General features: G+C 31.5%; 2 protein-coding genes across 2 annotated transcripts; both read left to right on the top strand.

Annotated features, from left to right (window-relative positions):
* Positions 1-1,589: 1,589 nt before the first annotated feature.
* Positions 1,590-3,982, top strand: LOC125876897 (seipin-2-like). The gene is made up of 2 exons (XM_049558182.1): positions 1,590-2,570; positions 3,393-3,982. The coding sequence occupies exons 1-2, from the start codon at positions 1,665-1,667 to the stop codon at positions 3,876-3,878; spliced, it is 1,392 nt and encodes a 463-aa protein (XP_049414139.1). The 5' UTR covers positions 1,590-1,664; the 3' UTR covers positions 3,879-3,982.
* A 12,366-nt stretch (positions 3,983-16,348) lies between these two features.
* Positions 16,349-18,166, top strand: LOC125876075 (NAC domain-containing protein 1-like). Its single transcript, XM_049557189.1, has 2 exons — positions 16,349-16,795; positions 17,214-18,166. Exons 1-2 carry the CDS (start codon positions 16,349-16,351, stop codon positions 17,379-17,381), a joined length of 615 nt encoding a protein of 204 aa, XP_049413146.1. The 3' UTR covers positions 17,382-18,166.
* Positions 18,167-18,202: the final 36 nt, after the last annotated feature.

Genomic DNA, 18,202 nt, shown 5'->3' with positions numbered 1-18,202 from the left:
TTAGTTAGTCAATTTTAGCTTTTTAATGTAAGTGATCTGTGTTCTTGTTTCTTTAATTTTTATTTGTTTTTTCCATTTAATTTTGGAATCTTAGATGGAATTAGTTAATCAAGGATATTGATATGTGTGACACACTGCAGCATCAGTTATCCTGAAGCAAAAGTTGAGCTGAGAATCACAGAAATCAGATGACAATTCAACCAATTACTCCTTTTGTCCCGTTTAAATGATCGTTTTTATTCATTTCATATAGGTTAAAAAAACAATAAATACTTAATTCTTTCATTTTAACTTGTTTATTTTAAACTTTGAATGCATTTTAAGAATAAATACTAATATTACTACAATATCTATAATAATTTATGTATAGTCTTAGGCAGAAAAACAATTTGATGATAATAAGTAATTAATGTTGAGGATAAAATAAGTGAATTTTCTTTATATATGTTAAAACTTAAAAGTGGCAAGAAAATATGAATGAAAGAAGTACTAGATATAGTTTATTAAGTTAACCTTATCTAATAAAAGTAAATTGGTTTATTCTTCTTATATACTGTGCATTCTTCTTTAATACATCCTACGTTTCATATTAAGTGATCACTTTTCATTTTGCACGGTGCTTAAGAAATTATAAATAAGAAGATAATTTTACTAATTCATCCCTAATTTTTTTTTCCGGAATTTTACAAATAAATATGTATACTTTAAAAAAAATCAATTGGAAGAGTAATATAAGAAAAAATTAATTAGTGAGATGATCAACTAATATATGACAACTATTTATAATATAATGATCAGCTAATGATGAAAAGGAGGGAGTACTATTAAGGAGGTAGCTGAAAACAACAACCAGCTTTAACCCTGAATTTCTAAAATGGTACTCCATCCGCTTAAAAAAGAATGATCTGCTTTCCTTTTTAGTCTATTTAAAAAAGAATGACCTCTTTCCTTTTTTGGTAATATTTTAATTTCAACTTTCCAGTTGACATGTTTAAAACCACAAGATTGAAGGGTAATTTAGTACATTTGACATAACTTTAATTTAGGATCACAAGATTCAAAAACCTTCTTTATTTTCTAAAACTCTGTGTCAAATCAAACCAGATCACTCTTTTTGAAACGGAGGGAGTAATTATTTTGGGATAATATTTTGAGATGAAACTATAGTTAAAACTTAAAATGGGATGCAGGAAGTAATATATACTCACTTTGTTTCAAAAAGAATGACTCAATTTCTTTTTAGTTTGTTTAAAAAAAAAAGACCCCTTTCCTTTTTTGGCAACACTTTAACTTCAACTTTTCACGTGTCATGTTTAAGGCCATAAGATTAAAGAGTAGTTTGGTATATTTGACATAACTTTAATTTAGAACCACAAGATTAAAAAGTCTTTTTTTTTCTTAAACTCCGTTCCAAGTCAAACTAGGTCATTCTTTTTTAAATAGAGGGAGTATTTTTTTTTTACTGTGCTATTGGCTAATGCAATAAGCAAATCTATCAATGTGAACCCTCCAATTGTTTAGCATTCCAAGAAAAAAAAATTCCTTATAAAATAGGCCTCTTGCTTTCATTAACTATTTTCACAGGGAAGTCCTCTTTGTCACCTATCTTCTTCTTCCTTTTTCCCACTATCCAATTCTTGAATTAATTTTTTTCAATCACATCCATGGATGAACAACCAATAATTGTTGAAAATGTTGTTGGCATACATGATGGTGGTAATTTTCTTGAATATAATTGCAAAAAATCACCAAATTATGTCACAAATTTGGTGAAGTATTCTTTGTTACTTGGAGCTGAAAAAGTCTTAATGGGCCGAAAATCTCAAGAAGCATTTTCAAGCTCTAGCTTAAGTTCATGGACCGACAAGGCGACCGCTCGCGAAAAAAGGAGAAGCAAAGGAAAATCAATCCTCCTCGATGACAAATTAGCATGTGGAACGTCTAGGAACTTTGGTATCGAGACAAGTAAAGAGCATTTTAATTCGTTCGATTTCACTTCATTTTTAGCAATAACAATGCTCAAACTTTTCGGAATTCAAATGAATATCCTAGTAAAACTTTTCACATTTCCAATTTTCTTGATGAACTTTTGGATAATGGTATTGACATTACCATTTAACACACTAACCTATGCCAAAATCAATTTTAAAAAGCAACTAATGAATCTTGGTACAAAATCTTGGTTAAAAATGATGTCTTTTGTATTCAACCAAATTAAGGCCCAAAAATCTTTGTTAAAGTTGTCAGTAAGGTTTTGTTGGGCTTTGTTTTGGGCTGCTTATGTTTGTTTTCTGCTAGTTGGGCTTTTGATTATGGGCTTTGTAGTAAGTGGGCTTACTATGAGACGTTTGTTGGAAGAACCAATTGAGACTACAAAGGCCTTGAATTTTGATTATACAAAAACAAGCCCAGTTGCTTTTGCACCTCTTGCATCTAATGGGCTTTCTAGTCCATTGGTTTCAAAGCCCAAAATTGAAGACAGGCCCATACCATATAATCACAAGTTGCAGCTTACTGTTTCATTAACCATGCCAGAATCTGAGTACAACAGGAAGCTTGGGATTTTCCAGGTATTTTTTTAAGTTAATTAATTTTGGGATATTTTCGAGTTAATCTCACGTATGGTCATTGATCTTTATCAACTAATAGTAAAGTCCCGAAATGTATCAACTATAATAGTAAAAGTCTTAAAATGAATCGTACCTACCCATGTTGTTTAGACTCAAGTACGAGTACTTGATTCAGTGTGTGGATCTAAAGGCAGGATTCTTAATCACATAACCTTTAGGATTCGTAGTTATGGACTGATACATCTACTAGGATATGATCAATTAATCTCTTTGCGAATGTCCAAAAGCTTATAGCGACATTAGATCCAATAATAATTAACTAATGATGATAAAGACTTTAGCGCCCCTTATTTATTGTCGCTAAACGTATTTTTATTGTAGTGACCATAACAATAGAATTACTAGATTTTACTTACTATAATGACTGGACCAGACCTACATTTTTAAGCAACTTTTTTTTTTTTGGTTAAAAAAAAAGGATATATATATATATATATATATAGATTAACAACTCCATTTCAATGAATAAAGTTTTTGTGATTTTAATATTACAATGGATAACCTTTAATAACTTTAATGAGACAAAATGAAATCATGATTGCACTATTATAACGAGTACGAAATGTACAATAACTAAATAAATACTTGTTTGATATTATAGAAGAAACTAATATCTCCATAATTAAATCATGTCATAATTAATATCAGCATAACTCTAACCAGCTACCAAACGATCCTTAAAGTTTACCAAAAATTCATGAAACTAATCCTTATTTTTGCATAATTAGGTCTTTATTGTACTAATAACTTTTGTACTTAAAGGTAAGGGTGGACTGTTTATCATCAAATGGCAAAGTAACAGCAACTTCAAGCTATCCAAGCATGTTGAAATTCAAATCACAACCAATTCGATTAGTCGAAACAGCAATCAAATCAATTCCACTTGTTACTGGATTTCAATCAGAAGTGCAAAATCTTAAACTTGTTATAAATGATTTCACAGAAGGTTTTGAGCCAACGGCATGTTTTAAAGTTGTTATTGAAAAAAGAGCAGAGTATCAACCAGAAGGTGCTGGTATACCAGAAATTTATTCAGCAACATTACATGTGGAAACAGAGTTGCCACAAATTAAAAAAATCATATGGATTTGGAGAAGAACTGTTTTTGTGTGGATTGGGATTTTCGCCTTTCTGAGTCAACTGAGTTTTTCTTTGATATTTTGTCGAACCTTGATTTTACCCGGAAGAAGGATTATGAGTGTTCTTGGAAATAAAAAAAATGTCCAAAAGAACAAAATTTCATGGTAGGACATTGATCTTATCTTAGTATAAGATACAATAATTTATTGTTCAAGAATGCATTTAGTATCATTGTTGACTCTCTTTGTAGTATTTCTTGTTGTCAAGTTTGAATGAATAAATGGAAGTGTTATATTTTATGGATGTGTTTGGTATGAAACATTTCTCTAAAAGTTTTGTCGGTTTTTAGTTTGTTTTTTTATTTTTCGGTAAGTAAACAAATAATATTGTTTCAAAGCATTTGTATCTTATAATCTCAAAAGGTTAGTCAATTTTTATGACAGTCGTAATTTTGTTTTACATTAATAAAATCATTCAATTTAAGGCATTAGAATTAATTAGATTACTCAACTAAATTTATACTAAAAAAAATTGACAAAGCAAATAAATATTTATTTTATCTCAGGTTAACATAGGCCAACAAATAAACAAAACTAAAAGAAAATTCAAATATTTTCACGGACAAGCTTGATGAGTGTAACAAATATTATGATATTACGAGCAAGACTTATGAAATAATAATCACTTTGTGAATAATTCATAAAAAATAATTGCCTTATGATATTACAAAAAAATAATGATCATAATTTTGAGATTTTTATACTTGATATTCGATAGCAATGGAGATAAAGAGCACGCGAGAGTTTATTCAAATCCCGTTTTGAATTTCTTTTGTGAATATACAATACCACTTTTTTCATGCAATATCATACTGAAACTAAGATATGTTTGATATGATCACTTCCAATTTTGCATGAAATAGAGCATTTGTTGGGCACTAATTTTCAACTAAATCGTTTTTACAAAATCAACAAGAATATATGAAAGTGGCTTTGACTTGACAAAAAAGAATGTTTATATCAAAAAAGGAACGACTCAATAAAATGAATGAGCTCAAGTTAAGGTTTTTAAAATGAAATCTTACGCTTATTTAATAATTTTTTATTTATATTTTACACTCCTAACTTCTTAAAATGATAGTTAATTACAATTTGATAAAAAAAAAATTTCAATTGATAGACGTATAACATTTTTTGTATATTTTATAATACATGAATAAACATATATAAATTGATGTACACTGCATTACACCACAAATGTTTAGGTAACTTGTTATTGATATAATTTTGAAAACATTTTCAGCTAAGTTAGTTATTACACAAATTTATCAAAATTATCCTAGAAGTATTTAAAATTGAAATAAGATATTCACCTAATTGAATATTCCAAATAGAGTATCATTTTTTATTTGTGTAATTACAAAAATAGGTCTAAATCAATATTATAGTAGTGATTGTTACGCTTTAGAAAATATTCAACGTTAAAACATGTCATTTTACATTTAATTATTCAATAATCTAATTAATTTGAGTTTGAAATGTCTAAGATAACACCTCAAAGAATTGAAGACAATTTTAAACCAATGTTTAAACGTGATTAATTTTAAATTGAAATAAATTAGACAAATTAAGAAGTACAAAGTAACAACACATTTAATTATCTACAATTTTTAATTATTAATAAAATCAATTTCTCTTTTAGAAAATAGTAAATTTTGAAAATATGTGTATAAGAATTGCTAAAAAGGTTGACAACAAGCTATTAAGGAAGTTTCAATTAGTATTAAAAATATGTATATTAAAGTGTAGATACCCTGTGCTATATCAATCTAGTTTCAGTCTTTCCAGCAAGCGACTAAGGAGTTACATTCCTACTCACCTAGTCTATGCATATCACTCTCTCCAGAAGATTGACCGCCTATTCTAGATCTACTACTCTAATGAGCAATGACTTTAGGGTTGAACCGCCCAATATTCAAACTGCTTTAAATAATGCATTATTTAAGTCAAAAGCTCCTATACTTTGTGCCCAAAATTATTACTCTACAAGATCCACACACCACACTCCAAGAAAAAATATCTTATCCTCGCTCATCGCTAATGTATTCAATTTTTCTATTTGTAGATTATATGCATATTAATTTAGATCTAGAATTACTAAGTATTTAATATATGTAAATGCATGGGTATACCGTATACCTCATAAAATATGCCAAATATGGGTAAAGCCAATGTAGGTTAAGAAAATATTGACCAACGAATAAGATGATTTTGTTTGGTACGTACACATATTCCATCTTATTCTTATATTTTATGATGGATATATAGACTAAAATTAAAATATTAGTAATCCCAACAAGATTTTTTATTAACTAAAAGTTATCCTGAAACAATGACAATGAAAATTGAGCTGAGAATCACATATGCCAATGTAATTAATTACTGCTTAGGTCTTATTTTAATTGTCGTTTCAATTATTTTAAATCTAGTAAAAATATAATAAATATACAGTATAATTTGTTAAGTTAATCTATTTTTTTTCAACAACATATTGCTCTATTTTCGCTTAAATATTGTGCATTCTTCTTTAATACTAACAAAGTAACAATAGCCAACTTCAAGCTTGAATTCCTAAAGTAATAATTATTTTAGGATATTCTTTTTTAAGATAAAGCAACTAGGAAAATGGAACATTTCAATTGCAAAAAATCAAACCAAATTAATTATGTCACAAATTTGGTGTATATTTTGCTTGATGGGGCTGAAAAGGTTTTAATTACATTTTTGGGATTCTCCTAGTCCTCTTCAAATTATAACACAAACACAAAATTAAGTTACCTAAACCAAACAAGTCTAAAAATAATTCATATTTCCTAATCCAAACACATAAAAAATTATCAAATACATCCAAGCTTACGTCAAATATTCTAAAAAAACAAAACATTATCCCTTCCGAACTGTCTTTCAGCATACTCTACCAAATGATTTATGGATTTGATTAATAATTTTTCTTTGATATTTTGTCGGACTCTGATTTTAGCAAAGAGAAGGATTATTATTGTTTTTGAAAATATAAAAAGTGGCCAAAAGAATAAAATATCATATGATAAAAAAATCAAAATTTATGTTGAAAAAATGTATTTTTAGAATCTTTGATTTTTTTAGGATTATTGTTGTTGCATCTCCTTATATTACTGAAATGGCCGAGAATAGGAAGGAAATGCAATTACCATTGGCAATTCTAACTTCCAGCACTTGCATTCCCGGTTATCTTAATTAGTTCATGTGACTTGTACTTTAGTTGAAAACACGTTGTCCCAGGATTACTTATCCTAAGGTCAGCTATTCTGAGATAACTTATCCCACCATGTATATGAGATAACTTATCCATCACTATGATGTAAACTCTGAATCTCGATAATTGAAGTAGACCTCGTCAATCTTGGTTGGATACCCTCTTTGGACACACATGTCTACAGAATAAAGCCAAAACTCATACTTCGAGAGCTTGACATACAACTTAATCTCTTCCCTCAGTCTCTGAAACACAATCCTCAAGTGTCAATCACGATCTTCCTCGGTTCTGGTGTCATCAATGAAGACTATCACAAAAGAACACTTGTGTCATCAATGAGTATGTAGCAACTCCCTTGTTTCAGGATACATTATTGAGGATGTTGAGTGAGTGTGTTGGAAAACTATTCTCAAGGTGGTGGTGCGTCGGATACACCAGACGAGAGTAGGGGCTCAAACCCCAGAAAAGAAGAAAACAAACACACTTCTAATTCGCCCCTTCGTTCTTATTTATAATAAGAAGAAATGCATACTAGAAACGAAAAACATTATTCCTTGTTAAACTCAACTACTAATTCTTTCCTATTTAGACGTCAACTTACAAAAAATGAAAACATACCAAATTCCCCGTTTTGGAAAACTCTGGTGGTGGTTTTAAAGAGACTTCTTATGCTTAACTTTTTGGGTAAGTCTTTGTAAGACTAACACTTCAATTTCCCTTTGATCAATTGCGGACAAGTAACATCACGTTCATTTTTGAAGCGTGACAAATTGTACCAGAGCCAGTTTCTCCATCACCGCCTGACCCAAAAAACCAAACAAACAAACAAACACACTTCTAACTCATCCCTTCCTAAAATAAATAGTATTGACTATCGTTCTTATTTATAATTAGGAAAATACCTACTAGAAACGAAAAATATTATCATGATTAAATTCAAATAATATTAAAAAAGCACTACTATATATATAAGATTCACAAAGAAATGTTTATATTAAAAAAAGGGACGACTCAATAAAATGAAAGAGCTAAAGTCAAAATTTTACAATGAAATCTTTTGCCTATTTACTAATTTTTTATTTATATTTTATACTCTTAGCTTCTTAAAATGATAGTTAATTATAATTTGATGATTTTTTTTAATTGATAAACGTATAACATTTTGTATATTTTATAATACATGAATAAACATATATAAATTGATGTACACTGCATTACACCACAAATGTTTAGGTAACTTGTTATTGATTATAGTTTTGAAAACATTTTCAACTAAGTCAGTTATTACACAAAATATCAAAATTATCCTCGAAGTATTTAAAAATTGAAATAAGATTTCACTTAATTGAATATGTCAAATAAAGTAATATTTTTTATTTGTATAATCACAAAAATAGGTCTAAATCAATGTTATAGTAGTGATTATTATGCTTTAGAAAATATTCAACGTTAAAACATGTTATTTTACATTTAATTATTCGATAATCTAATTAATTTGATATTGAAATGTCTAAGATGACACCTCAAAGAATTGAAGATAATTTTACAAAATCAATGTTAAAACGTAATTAATTTCAAATTGAAATAAATTAAACAAATTAAGAAGTAGAAAGTAACAACAAATTTAATTGTCTACAACTTTTAATTATTAATAAAATCAATTACTCTTTTAGAAAACAGTAAATTTTGAAAATAAGTGTATAAGAATTGCTAAAAAAGTTGACAACAAACTATTAAGGAAATTTCAATTAGTATTTAAAATATATATACTAAAGTGCAGATACCTTGTGCTCTATCAATCTAATCCCAGTCTTTCCAGCAAACGACTACAGAGTTGCATTCCTATTCACCTAATCTATGCATATCACTCTCTCCAGGAGGTTGGCCGCCTATCCTAGATCTACTACTCTAGTGAGCAATGATTTTAAGTTTGAGCTGCCGAATATTCAAATTGATTTAAATAATGCATTATTTAAGTCAAAAGCTCCTACTTTGTCCCCAAAATTATTACTCTACAAGATCCACACACCACACTCCAAGAAAAAATAGAAAAAATATGTTATCCTCGCTCATCGTTAATGTATTCAAATTTTTTATTTGTAGATTATAATCATATTAATTTAGATCTAGAATTACCAAGTATTTAATATACGTAAATGCATGGTTATACCTCATAAAATATTCCAAATATGGGTAAAGCCAATGTAGGTTAAGAAAATATTAACTATTGATGCGGATCAGGTTTATGGATCTATGTGGAGCGGAGTGAGGCAGATTGAAAATAAAAGAAATTGTTATGCGGTGCGGGAAAATAATTTTTTTTTGTAGATTAAGCTCAATTCGCTCGGCTCCTGCCCCCACCCCACCCCGCACCTGTCCCATTACCATCCCTACGGTTGAATAAGATGATTTTGTCTGGTACGTACACATTCCATCTTAATCTTATATTTTATGAAGGATATACAGACTAAAATTAAAATATTAGTAATCCCAAAACATTTTGGTTTAACTAAAACTTATCCCGAAACAATGACAATGAAAATTGAGCGGAGAATCACATATGACAATGCAACCAATTACTGTTTAGTCCTATGTTAATTGTCGTTTTAGTTTATTTTAAATCTATTAAAAATATAATAAACATAAAGTATACTTTATTAAGTTAATCTATTTTTTTTCAATAACATATTGCTCTATTTTCGCTTAAATTGTGCATTCTTCTTTAATACTAACAATAGCCAACTTCAAGCTTGAATTCCTAAAGTAATTATTATTTTAGGATCTGTTTTAAGTTAAAGCTACTAGGAAATTAAAACATAGAGAGTATTATGTTTTATTGTGCTATTGGCTGGTTATTTTTTTTAATTTCAATTGCAAAAAGCACAAAAAATCACACCAAATTGTGTCACAAATTTGGTGTATATTTTACTTGATGGGGTTGAAAAGATTTTAATTACTACTTTTTTGGGATTCTCCTAGTCCTCTTCAAATTATAACACAAACACAAATACCTAAACCAAACAAGTCTAAAAATAATTAATTTTTCCTAATCCTAACACATCAAAAATTACCAAATACATCCAAGCTTACGTCAAGTATATATAAAAAAATATTATCCCTTCCTGAACTGTCTTTCAACATACTCTACCAAATGATTTATGGATTTGGATAAGATTTTTTTTTTGAGACCCTTTTCTTACCAGCATGGGGAGTGGCGATGGATGCCAAGATGCGCAATCCGTTTAGATCTATTTCAGTTGCCAATGAAATGGAATCTCAGGTTCTCTATTGCACTCCCTAAATAAGGTTCTTTTCGCCTTTCCCTCACGGTACTTGTACGCTATCGGTCCACGGAGATGCATCCCTATTCACCTGGTCTATGCACATCGCTTTCTCCAGGAGGTTGACCGCCTATCCTAGATCTTCCCATTTCCAATTAGGGAGTCGGAGACGATCGAAGAGGCAACAAAATAGGAACTTTCGATCAGGGAGAGCCTCCCATAGAGGCAAGTGAAGTTGGTGAGCAAGTCAAATACTTAAAACAGAAATCTGGATTCTTGGTTGACTGATAATGACAAAGGCTTGCGAAACTAAGTAGGGCCTTTTCCTTTTTGTTTGAATAACCCTTCGTGATTCCAGGGGAGGATCAGGAAGGAGATATAACAATAGAATGATCACCCATGACTTCTGTGGCACACTAGTGCCACAAAGGCCTTTGGTGGATAAAGTTCGGGCTTTCCATTCTTCCTCCCCCCCCNCCCCCCCCCCCCCCCCTCGTTCGAATCCGAGAAAGGGCTTTTTTTTCCGGTATGCCGCTCCTCCAGCAAGGAGCGCTCAGGCTTCTCCGCAATAGGACTTATTGGGCTTTTTAAGGTCGGTAAGCCAGATGCTTCGCGAACCCTATTCAACTTTAAGTCATTTCGTTGCACTTTAGCCCCCCGCCCTAGGCCTATTTAGATCTTTCCCTGTGCAAGTAACAACATCATCCACCGAATATTGAAAGTCTACTGCTAGGTCCGAAAATGGCGTCGGGCGAGGGAATTCCCTATTTCCAGCTTGAAAAAGTAAAGTCTCAGTGCCAGTTGAAAGGTTAGGAAAGCCAGGTTTCCTTTTTCCCAGTGGGTGCAGGCTTGCCCGATAAGAAAAGGGTTGAACTCATACTTGCCTTAACCTAATCGGGCTCCGCGCACTGGGAAAAGGCTGACGCGACGGGAAGTTCCGATGAACAGTCACTCACTTTTGACAATTCCTTCTCATCTTGCATTTCTTTGGTTTGGAAGAGAAAAGGAAACGAAACAATAAAGGTTCACTTTCAGATTTTACTTTCTGGGTTTACCATATCAAAGAATCCCAGCAATCAAGGAAGGGGATTCACTGCGCTTTATTTAAAGCAGTGTGCGTCATCGTGCTTGTCCTCGAAGCTAAGGTAAAGACCAAGACATTGGGGATTCTGAATCTGACTCGGTGCAAGGCCAGAAATTGGAACACATTGATTTTGCTCGTTCTCGTCCTTCGCTTCAGGGCCTGTCCCTCGGTGTGGTCAGGTATCCATACTGTCGGGCAGCGCGTCCCCAAAAAAGTTTTTTATTGAGGATCTATTTTATCGGACTTAGCAGAGAGAGGGATTATAATTGTTTTTAAAATAATAAAAAAGTCCCAAAAGAATAAAATATGATGATAAAATTCAGAATTTATATGTTCAAAGAAATGTATTTTTAGAATCTTTATTTTATTATGATTATTGTTTTTGCATCTCCTTATGTATACGTTCTTATATAAGGAGTTTGTATATTATGGATAATGATTGAATGCAATAACACTATCCAAAAATGTGTGCATACGTTCTTTTTTGTGACGCTAATCTTTACTTTGTGGTCCAAATATGAGGAACCCATTTTTTTTAGTAATAAATAATAGAATTATTATAAGTTTTATTTAAAAAAATTATATGATATTTTTTAATTTATTTTGCCTTACTTTTTAGTTTGTTTTGAAACATTAAAGAATATTTCTTTCTTTTTTATTATATTTTAAATTTGACTTTCCACGTGATATATTTAAGATCACAAGATTAAAAGATATTTTGATATATATACATATACATATATATAATTTAGTTTAAGATGATAAGTTTGTACTATTTATAGAAATCTTTTTTCATATAAAAGAGAGAAATAACTTCCATAAAAATAAGAAGAATAGACTTTGAGAGCTCAGGCTAGTTGCCGTCTAATACTTTGAGAGCTCAGGCTAGTTGCCGTCTAATATTATATCTCCGGTATAATTATAAAATTTAGGGATATTTACAAAGAGTTTTAATTTCCTCTAAAAATTATATTAGTGGTAATTAAGCAAAGATTATTTTTGATGTAAAAATCCGACATGTATCTATTTATATTTTTAAAGAATCCGAACAATATAGCTCGTGAGTATTCATTCATTTTACACAATGTGTTGTTAGTCAAAGGTTTCAGTTACTTGACGAAATCACTCTTTTGCTCAAATAGGTTGATAGAAAATATACAAGTTAATTATGGGCAAAATACATTATTATGTGCATAATGTTTGATATCTATAACACTTAACTCTTCAAATACCAAATATCACAGAACTCGAAATAAAATTGCATTAAAGGATTGCAACTATGAACATTCTGGATTCAATAAGTAGTAGCAAGGAGAATATATTTCAACTAAAACTTTATTATTTCTTGGGTATTTCTCATAAAATATAGCTAAAGACTTAACAAATTACCTTCAAGTTTCCCCCTTTAATTTAGATCAGATTTTATCTTTGAAAATATATTTGCTTCCAAAAACATGATATTTGGAAGTCAAAACTCAGGTATATTAGTCATTTTAGGAGGTTCTAATCTCAAATACAATAACAATATAACATAACAATAACAGAAGCAAAGTATTACTGAAATCCTCGAGAATAGGAAGGAAATGCAATTATCATAGGCAATTCTAGCTCTTGCACTCCTGATTGTTTTGATAAATTCATGTCCACATACTAATATGTATGTATTTTTTGCTTTTCTTTGTGTAACTTAAAAGAAGGGAACAATTACAGGGAAATAGATTACACATAAAAAAAGGTACAAAATACTTGCACAATCATGAACAAAGTTAGCTCGATAAGTTTTTCTTGAATTCACCCCATTATTTTTCCCTCGCTTACTAGTACAAGTTTGACCTTTGGATAATCTACCTATGCACACATCTTGAAAGTGAGGACATTAATATTCAAAAGATTTGAACTGAAATCTGCACACTTACCTCAACATCAGAATATAACATTCCACCTAACCTAATAGACCACAACAACGGCAGCCAACAAAACCTCTTGTTCGGATTTCGGAAGTCTAATGAATGTATTGAAAGCTCACACTTTGTCGAGTCAATCTGGTTAATAGGGATGCAGTAGTGGAGAAACTCTAATGACCTGCTAGCCCCACAAAACGGTAACTGAAGTAGGTCTCATCTAGTCTCTAACTGCCTCAATCTTGGTTGGATCCACTCGAATATCCTCTTTGGATACCAGAGTGTCCAAGAAATGCTATAAAATCAAGTCAAAATTTGCACTTTGAGAACATGCTATACAACTTCTCTCCCCTCAGTCTCTGGAGCACAATCCTCAAGTGTGTATCATAGTCCTCCTCAATCCTGGTGTCATCAATAAAGACTTATCACAAATGAATACTTGTGCCATCAATGAATATGTAGCAACTCTCTTGTTTCAGGACGCTGAGTGTGTTGGAAAACTTTTCTCAAGAGTCTTGGTGTCATCAATGAAGACTATCACGAATATATACTTGTGTCATCAATGAGTATGTAGCAATTCTCTTGTTTCAGGACGACTATCACAAATAAATACTTGTGTCATCAATGAGTATATAGCAACTCTCTTGTTTCAGGACATTGAGTGTTGGAAAACTTTTCTCAAGGTAGTGGTGTGGCGGGTACACCACATGGTTCTCAAACAAGAGTAGGGGCTCAAACCCATAGCAGCGTCAGGCTCCAATTATTCAGCCACCAGCGGATCCCCGCACCATCGTTCGAAGTACATATTGCTCCTGAGATAGTCCCAACAACGGACGATCTCCACACCAATAGGCAATAGTCCGTCCATATTTTCTCTTGAATTTACTAGTAAGTCGTCTTCACAGCTTCTCAATTGCCCGCCGCTTTGACCCAAAAAAAAAACCAACACACTTTTAATTCGTCCCTAAAATAAATAGTACTTATTGACTATCTTCTTATTTATAATAGGAAATACATACTAGAATTCTAACTACAAATTCTTTCCTATTTAGACGTCAACTTACAAAAAAAAATGAAAACATACCAAATTCTACGCAAATTTAATTTTTTTCTTTAACACTTTTAATTGAAGGGCTTTTCCTACAAATTACAATAATTACTTTATTCGATTTTCCTATTTCCTCTACAGTTATAATATTTACCTTTTCCTATTCCTACCCCAACACGGATTCCCAAGATATATAGACTTAACTTAAAATATTAGTAAAATCCCAACAACATTTTGGATAGACTATAAGTTATCTGAAATATACAGTCTAATAAGCTAGAAAATGACTTCCTTCTTTTGTTTCAAATGCTATTTAAATTATGAAATCTTGCACCCTTTTATTCTTACGCAATCAACTGATTGTCTTTCTGTCCAAAATCTATAGTAATACTATTAAAACTAATCGACATAAAAAGTACCTTTAGTATCAAAATTCAAAAGCACGTAGAGTAGCCAGGCCATCAAGGTCAAGTTTGACACAAGTATGGAATATCTGGATTCTAGATAGTTTTGAGTTTTGGGTCTTTTCCCCTTTCTACGTGGATAAATAAAAATCCAAGATTTTGGATCCCTTCCTACGTGGTTTTTACTGTTCACACCGAAAAGGTATTTCACGTTAAATTTGATGTCTCATATGTTGATTTATTTTGCTTGCTCTTGTTGATTTGTTTGCTGCCCCAAACAATATTTTTTTTGCATTAGTTTATCTTCTCTTGGTTCAAATAGAAAGCAAAGTTTAAACTTGAGTTTTCTTCTGCTATTACCTATAGTACACATTGTCTTTTCCAAGCAGATAACAGCTCCAGTGTAAGGGGTAATTAATTTCAAGCATTGACTACAGACATTGCTCGTTAGCTCGTGAATATCCATTCATTTTACACAATGTACTTGAATTTCACTCTATGTTCGCTTGAGCGAATTACGGTCGCGTTTGCGATGATCGATCTAACTTCGCAGAAGCGAGACTTGAGAGGGTATTGACCTGCAATTTCGAGGTTTTACACCATTTTTTCCCCGTTTTGGAAAACCTTTGGTGGCAGTTTTAAAGATATTCTTATGCTAAACTTTTTGGATAAGTCTTTGTAAGACCAACACTTCAATTTCCCTTTTGATCAATTGTGGACGAGTAACATCACGTCCATTATTTTTGAAGCATGACAAATTGTATCAGAGCCAGATTAATTCATATCAATAGTCCGTTCATATTTTCTCTTTAATTCACTAGTAAGATTTCTTTTCGCAAAAATGGTCTTCTCAGTTTCTCCATTGCCGACCCAAAAACAAACTTCTAATTTGTCCCTTCCTAAAATAAATAGTTTTGACTATCGTTCTTATTTAAAATTAGGAAAATACCTACTAGAAACAAAACATTATTCCTAGTTAAATTGAACAACAAATTCTTTTCTATTTGACATAATGCATAGACATAACCCTTAACTTAAACCTTTAACTTTGGGTGTGCACAAGTAGACACTTACACTTGTATAAAATTGAGCAAATGGACACATTCGTCCTACGTGGCACCCTACATGGCAATTTTATGTCTTACATGGTGTCCTACGTGTATTGTGCCATGTAGGGCACTTGTGTCTACTTGTTCAATTTTATACAAGTTTAAGTGTCTACTTGTGCACATTCAAAATTGGAGGTCATAATTATCAACTGACATTAAGTTAAGAGTCATGTTTACACATTATGTCTTCTTATTTTAACGTGAACTTAAAAAATGAAAAACATACAAAATTCTACCCAAATTTGTTTTTTTTTTTTCCACCGCTTTGAATGGAAGGGCTTTCCTACAATAAATATAATTACTTTATTCGATTTCCCTATTCCTCTAAAATTATAGTATAATACCAACACAATATTAACTTACCTAATTAAACAAAACAAGGGTTTAAATATATTTTCCTATTCCTAATCCAATACAAATTACCAGATTCTTCTATCTTAGGTAAAAAGTCTATATATATACAGACAAACCTCGTACTTATACGGTTATACCAAACATTTTGCTCATACCTCATACCATGGCATACGACGAACGAAAAAGTAGGTCGTATTCAGTGTATACAGAGGGATTTCGATTCCATCCAACAGATAGAGAATTGATGAAATACCTATTACATTACGTAATAAATAAACCGTTGCCTACATTAGTTCCAATTGAACAAGAAGATCTTTATTCAAAAGATCCATGGGTATTTTTTGATGGTAGAAAAGAGAAGACGATGTATTTTTTTACGGAGTTGAAGAAAAAAAAGAAAGAAAATACGAGATATGTTCGAAGTGTTGGAAGTGGTTCATGGAAATCACAAGACAAAGGCAAAGCTGTAATTAGTGAACGAGGTTCGATATTGGGATACAAAAGAAGTTTAAGGTATCAATGGAAAGCGTCAGAACACGATGGACAATGGCTCATGAAAGAATATTCAGTATCGGATGAAGTTAAAAAACAATTACGTAAACGAGTACGTGTAAGTTCACCATAATTCATAATTCTTGAGGTTTTTTATTTCAAAAAAAGAAATTGGTATAATCATTCGATATTCGATACCGGAGATAGGGGCTCAAGAAAGTTTATCCGGAACCCCTATGTTGGTATGTATAGATTTTCTATTTCTTTGTCCGCGTCTTTAGTTTTCAATATGTTGATAATTCGGGTTTGATCTCGAGAAATGCATCATCCGTCAATGAATAGTGTGTGATCCAAATTTAATTGGACCTGTGAATAAATTTAGCTAGGTCGCTTCTCTTATGTATGGATCGGTTTTTTTATTGGCCTTTTAGATTTCGTTTGTTCTACTTGAAATAAAGTTTTCTAGTAGATATAGTTTTTTTTTTTTGGGGTTCATTTTTGGTGCATAGTATATTAATTCCAATTTTTTTTTGCAGGACTATAACAAAGAAAATTACGTACTTTGCCGAGTGAAAAGAAAGAAAGGGGAAGACGATCCAATTGAACAAAAAGAGACGATTGAAACTGAAGAGCTCAATGCTATTATTGATGATCCTCTTAATGGCGTATTAAAGCCTATAGCAACATTGAATCTGACTCTCTAAGCTTGTAACATCATTGAATCTGACTCTCTACGATTCTTAGATGGACTACTCTCCACCATTTTAGATAGCTTTTAGTATTAGTTCTCAATAAATATATCAATTAATTGTAACATTGTAAATGAATACTAATTCATTCCCATTGTTTATAGTGGAGATACATCATTTATAATAAAGATACACCATTTTTTATTTTTTTGTTAGAACATTCAATGTAACTGAAACTGAAACACGTTTTATATGGTCACTTCCTCTCTGCCGGCCAAGCTCTTTCGAAAAGCATATATTATTTAGCCGACGGTATATCCAGAATAAGATGGGATGGAATTGGAAAAGGAGTCGTCCAAAAACCAGTCAATTTGGAAAAAAAGGGATACATAATTTACCACAGCTTCCCTCCTGCACAATATCGGTATGACGAGCTCAAGACTTTTAAGAGAGGAAATGGATACAAAAATTAGAAGATCAGCCCCAAAAATACGCTTATATTTGTGATTAAAGAGCTAATTTCCCCCTTTCTGCCATTAAAGCAAAATAACCCCAGTAAAGAGACCAGTAGATGAACTATACATGTGACAGTCCTTTGTCATACATAGGCTATTTACAGATGATTGCAGTACTATGTGGTTTTTGGGCAGGGGAAATTTCTTAAGTGTATTAAAACTCGATGCCACTGTTCAACTGAATGGAGAAGGAAGGCCTGCCAGTGTTGCCAAGAGGGGTTTCCACCTTAAGAACCACCCCTGAGCTCCCAACATTTCCATTCCACTTTGACCGCCCAAGCTGCATTTGCACGAGAAAAAGGTATATATCATAATAAAGTA

Source organism: Solanum stenotomum, chromosome 9, assembly GCF_019186545.1.
Source record: "Solanum stenotomum isolate F172 chromosome 9, ASM1918654v1, whole genome shotgun sequence".
NCBI lineage: Eukaryota > Viridiplantae > Streptophyta > Magnoliopsida > Solanales > Solanaceae > Solanum > Solanum stenotomum.
This window is presented reverse-complemented; position numbering and strand designations above follow the sequence as displayed.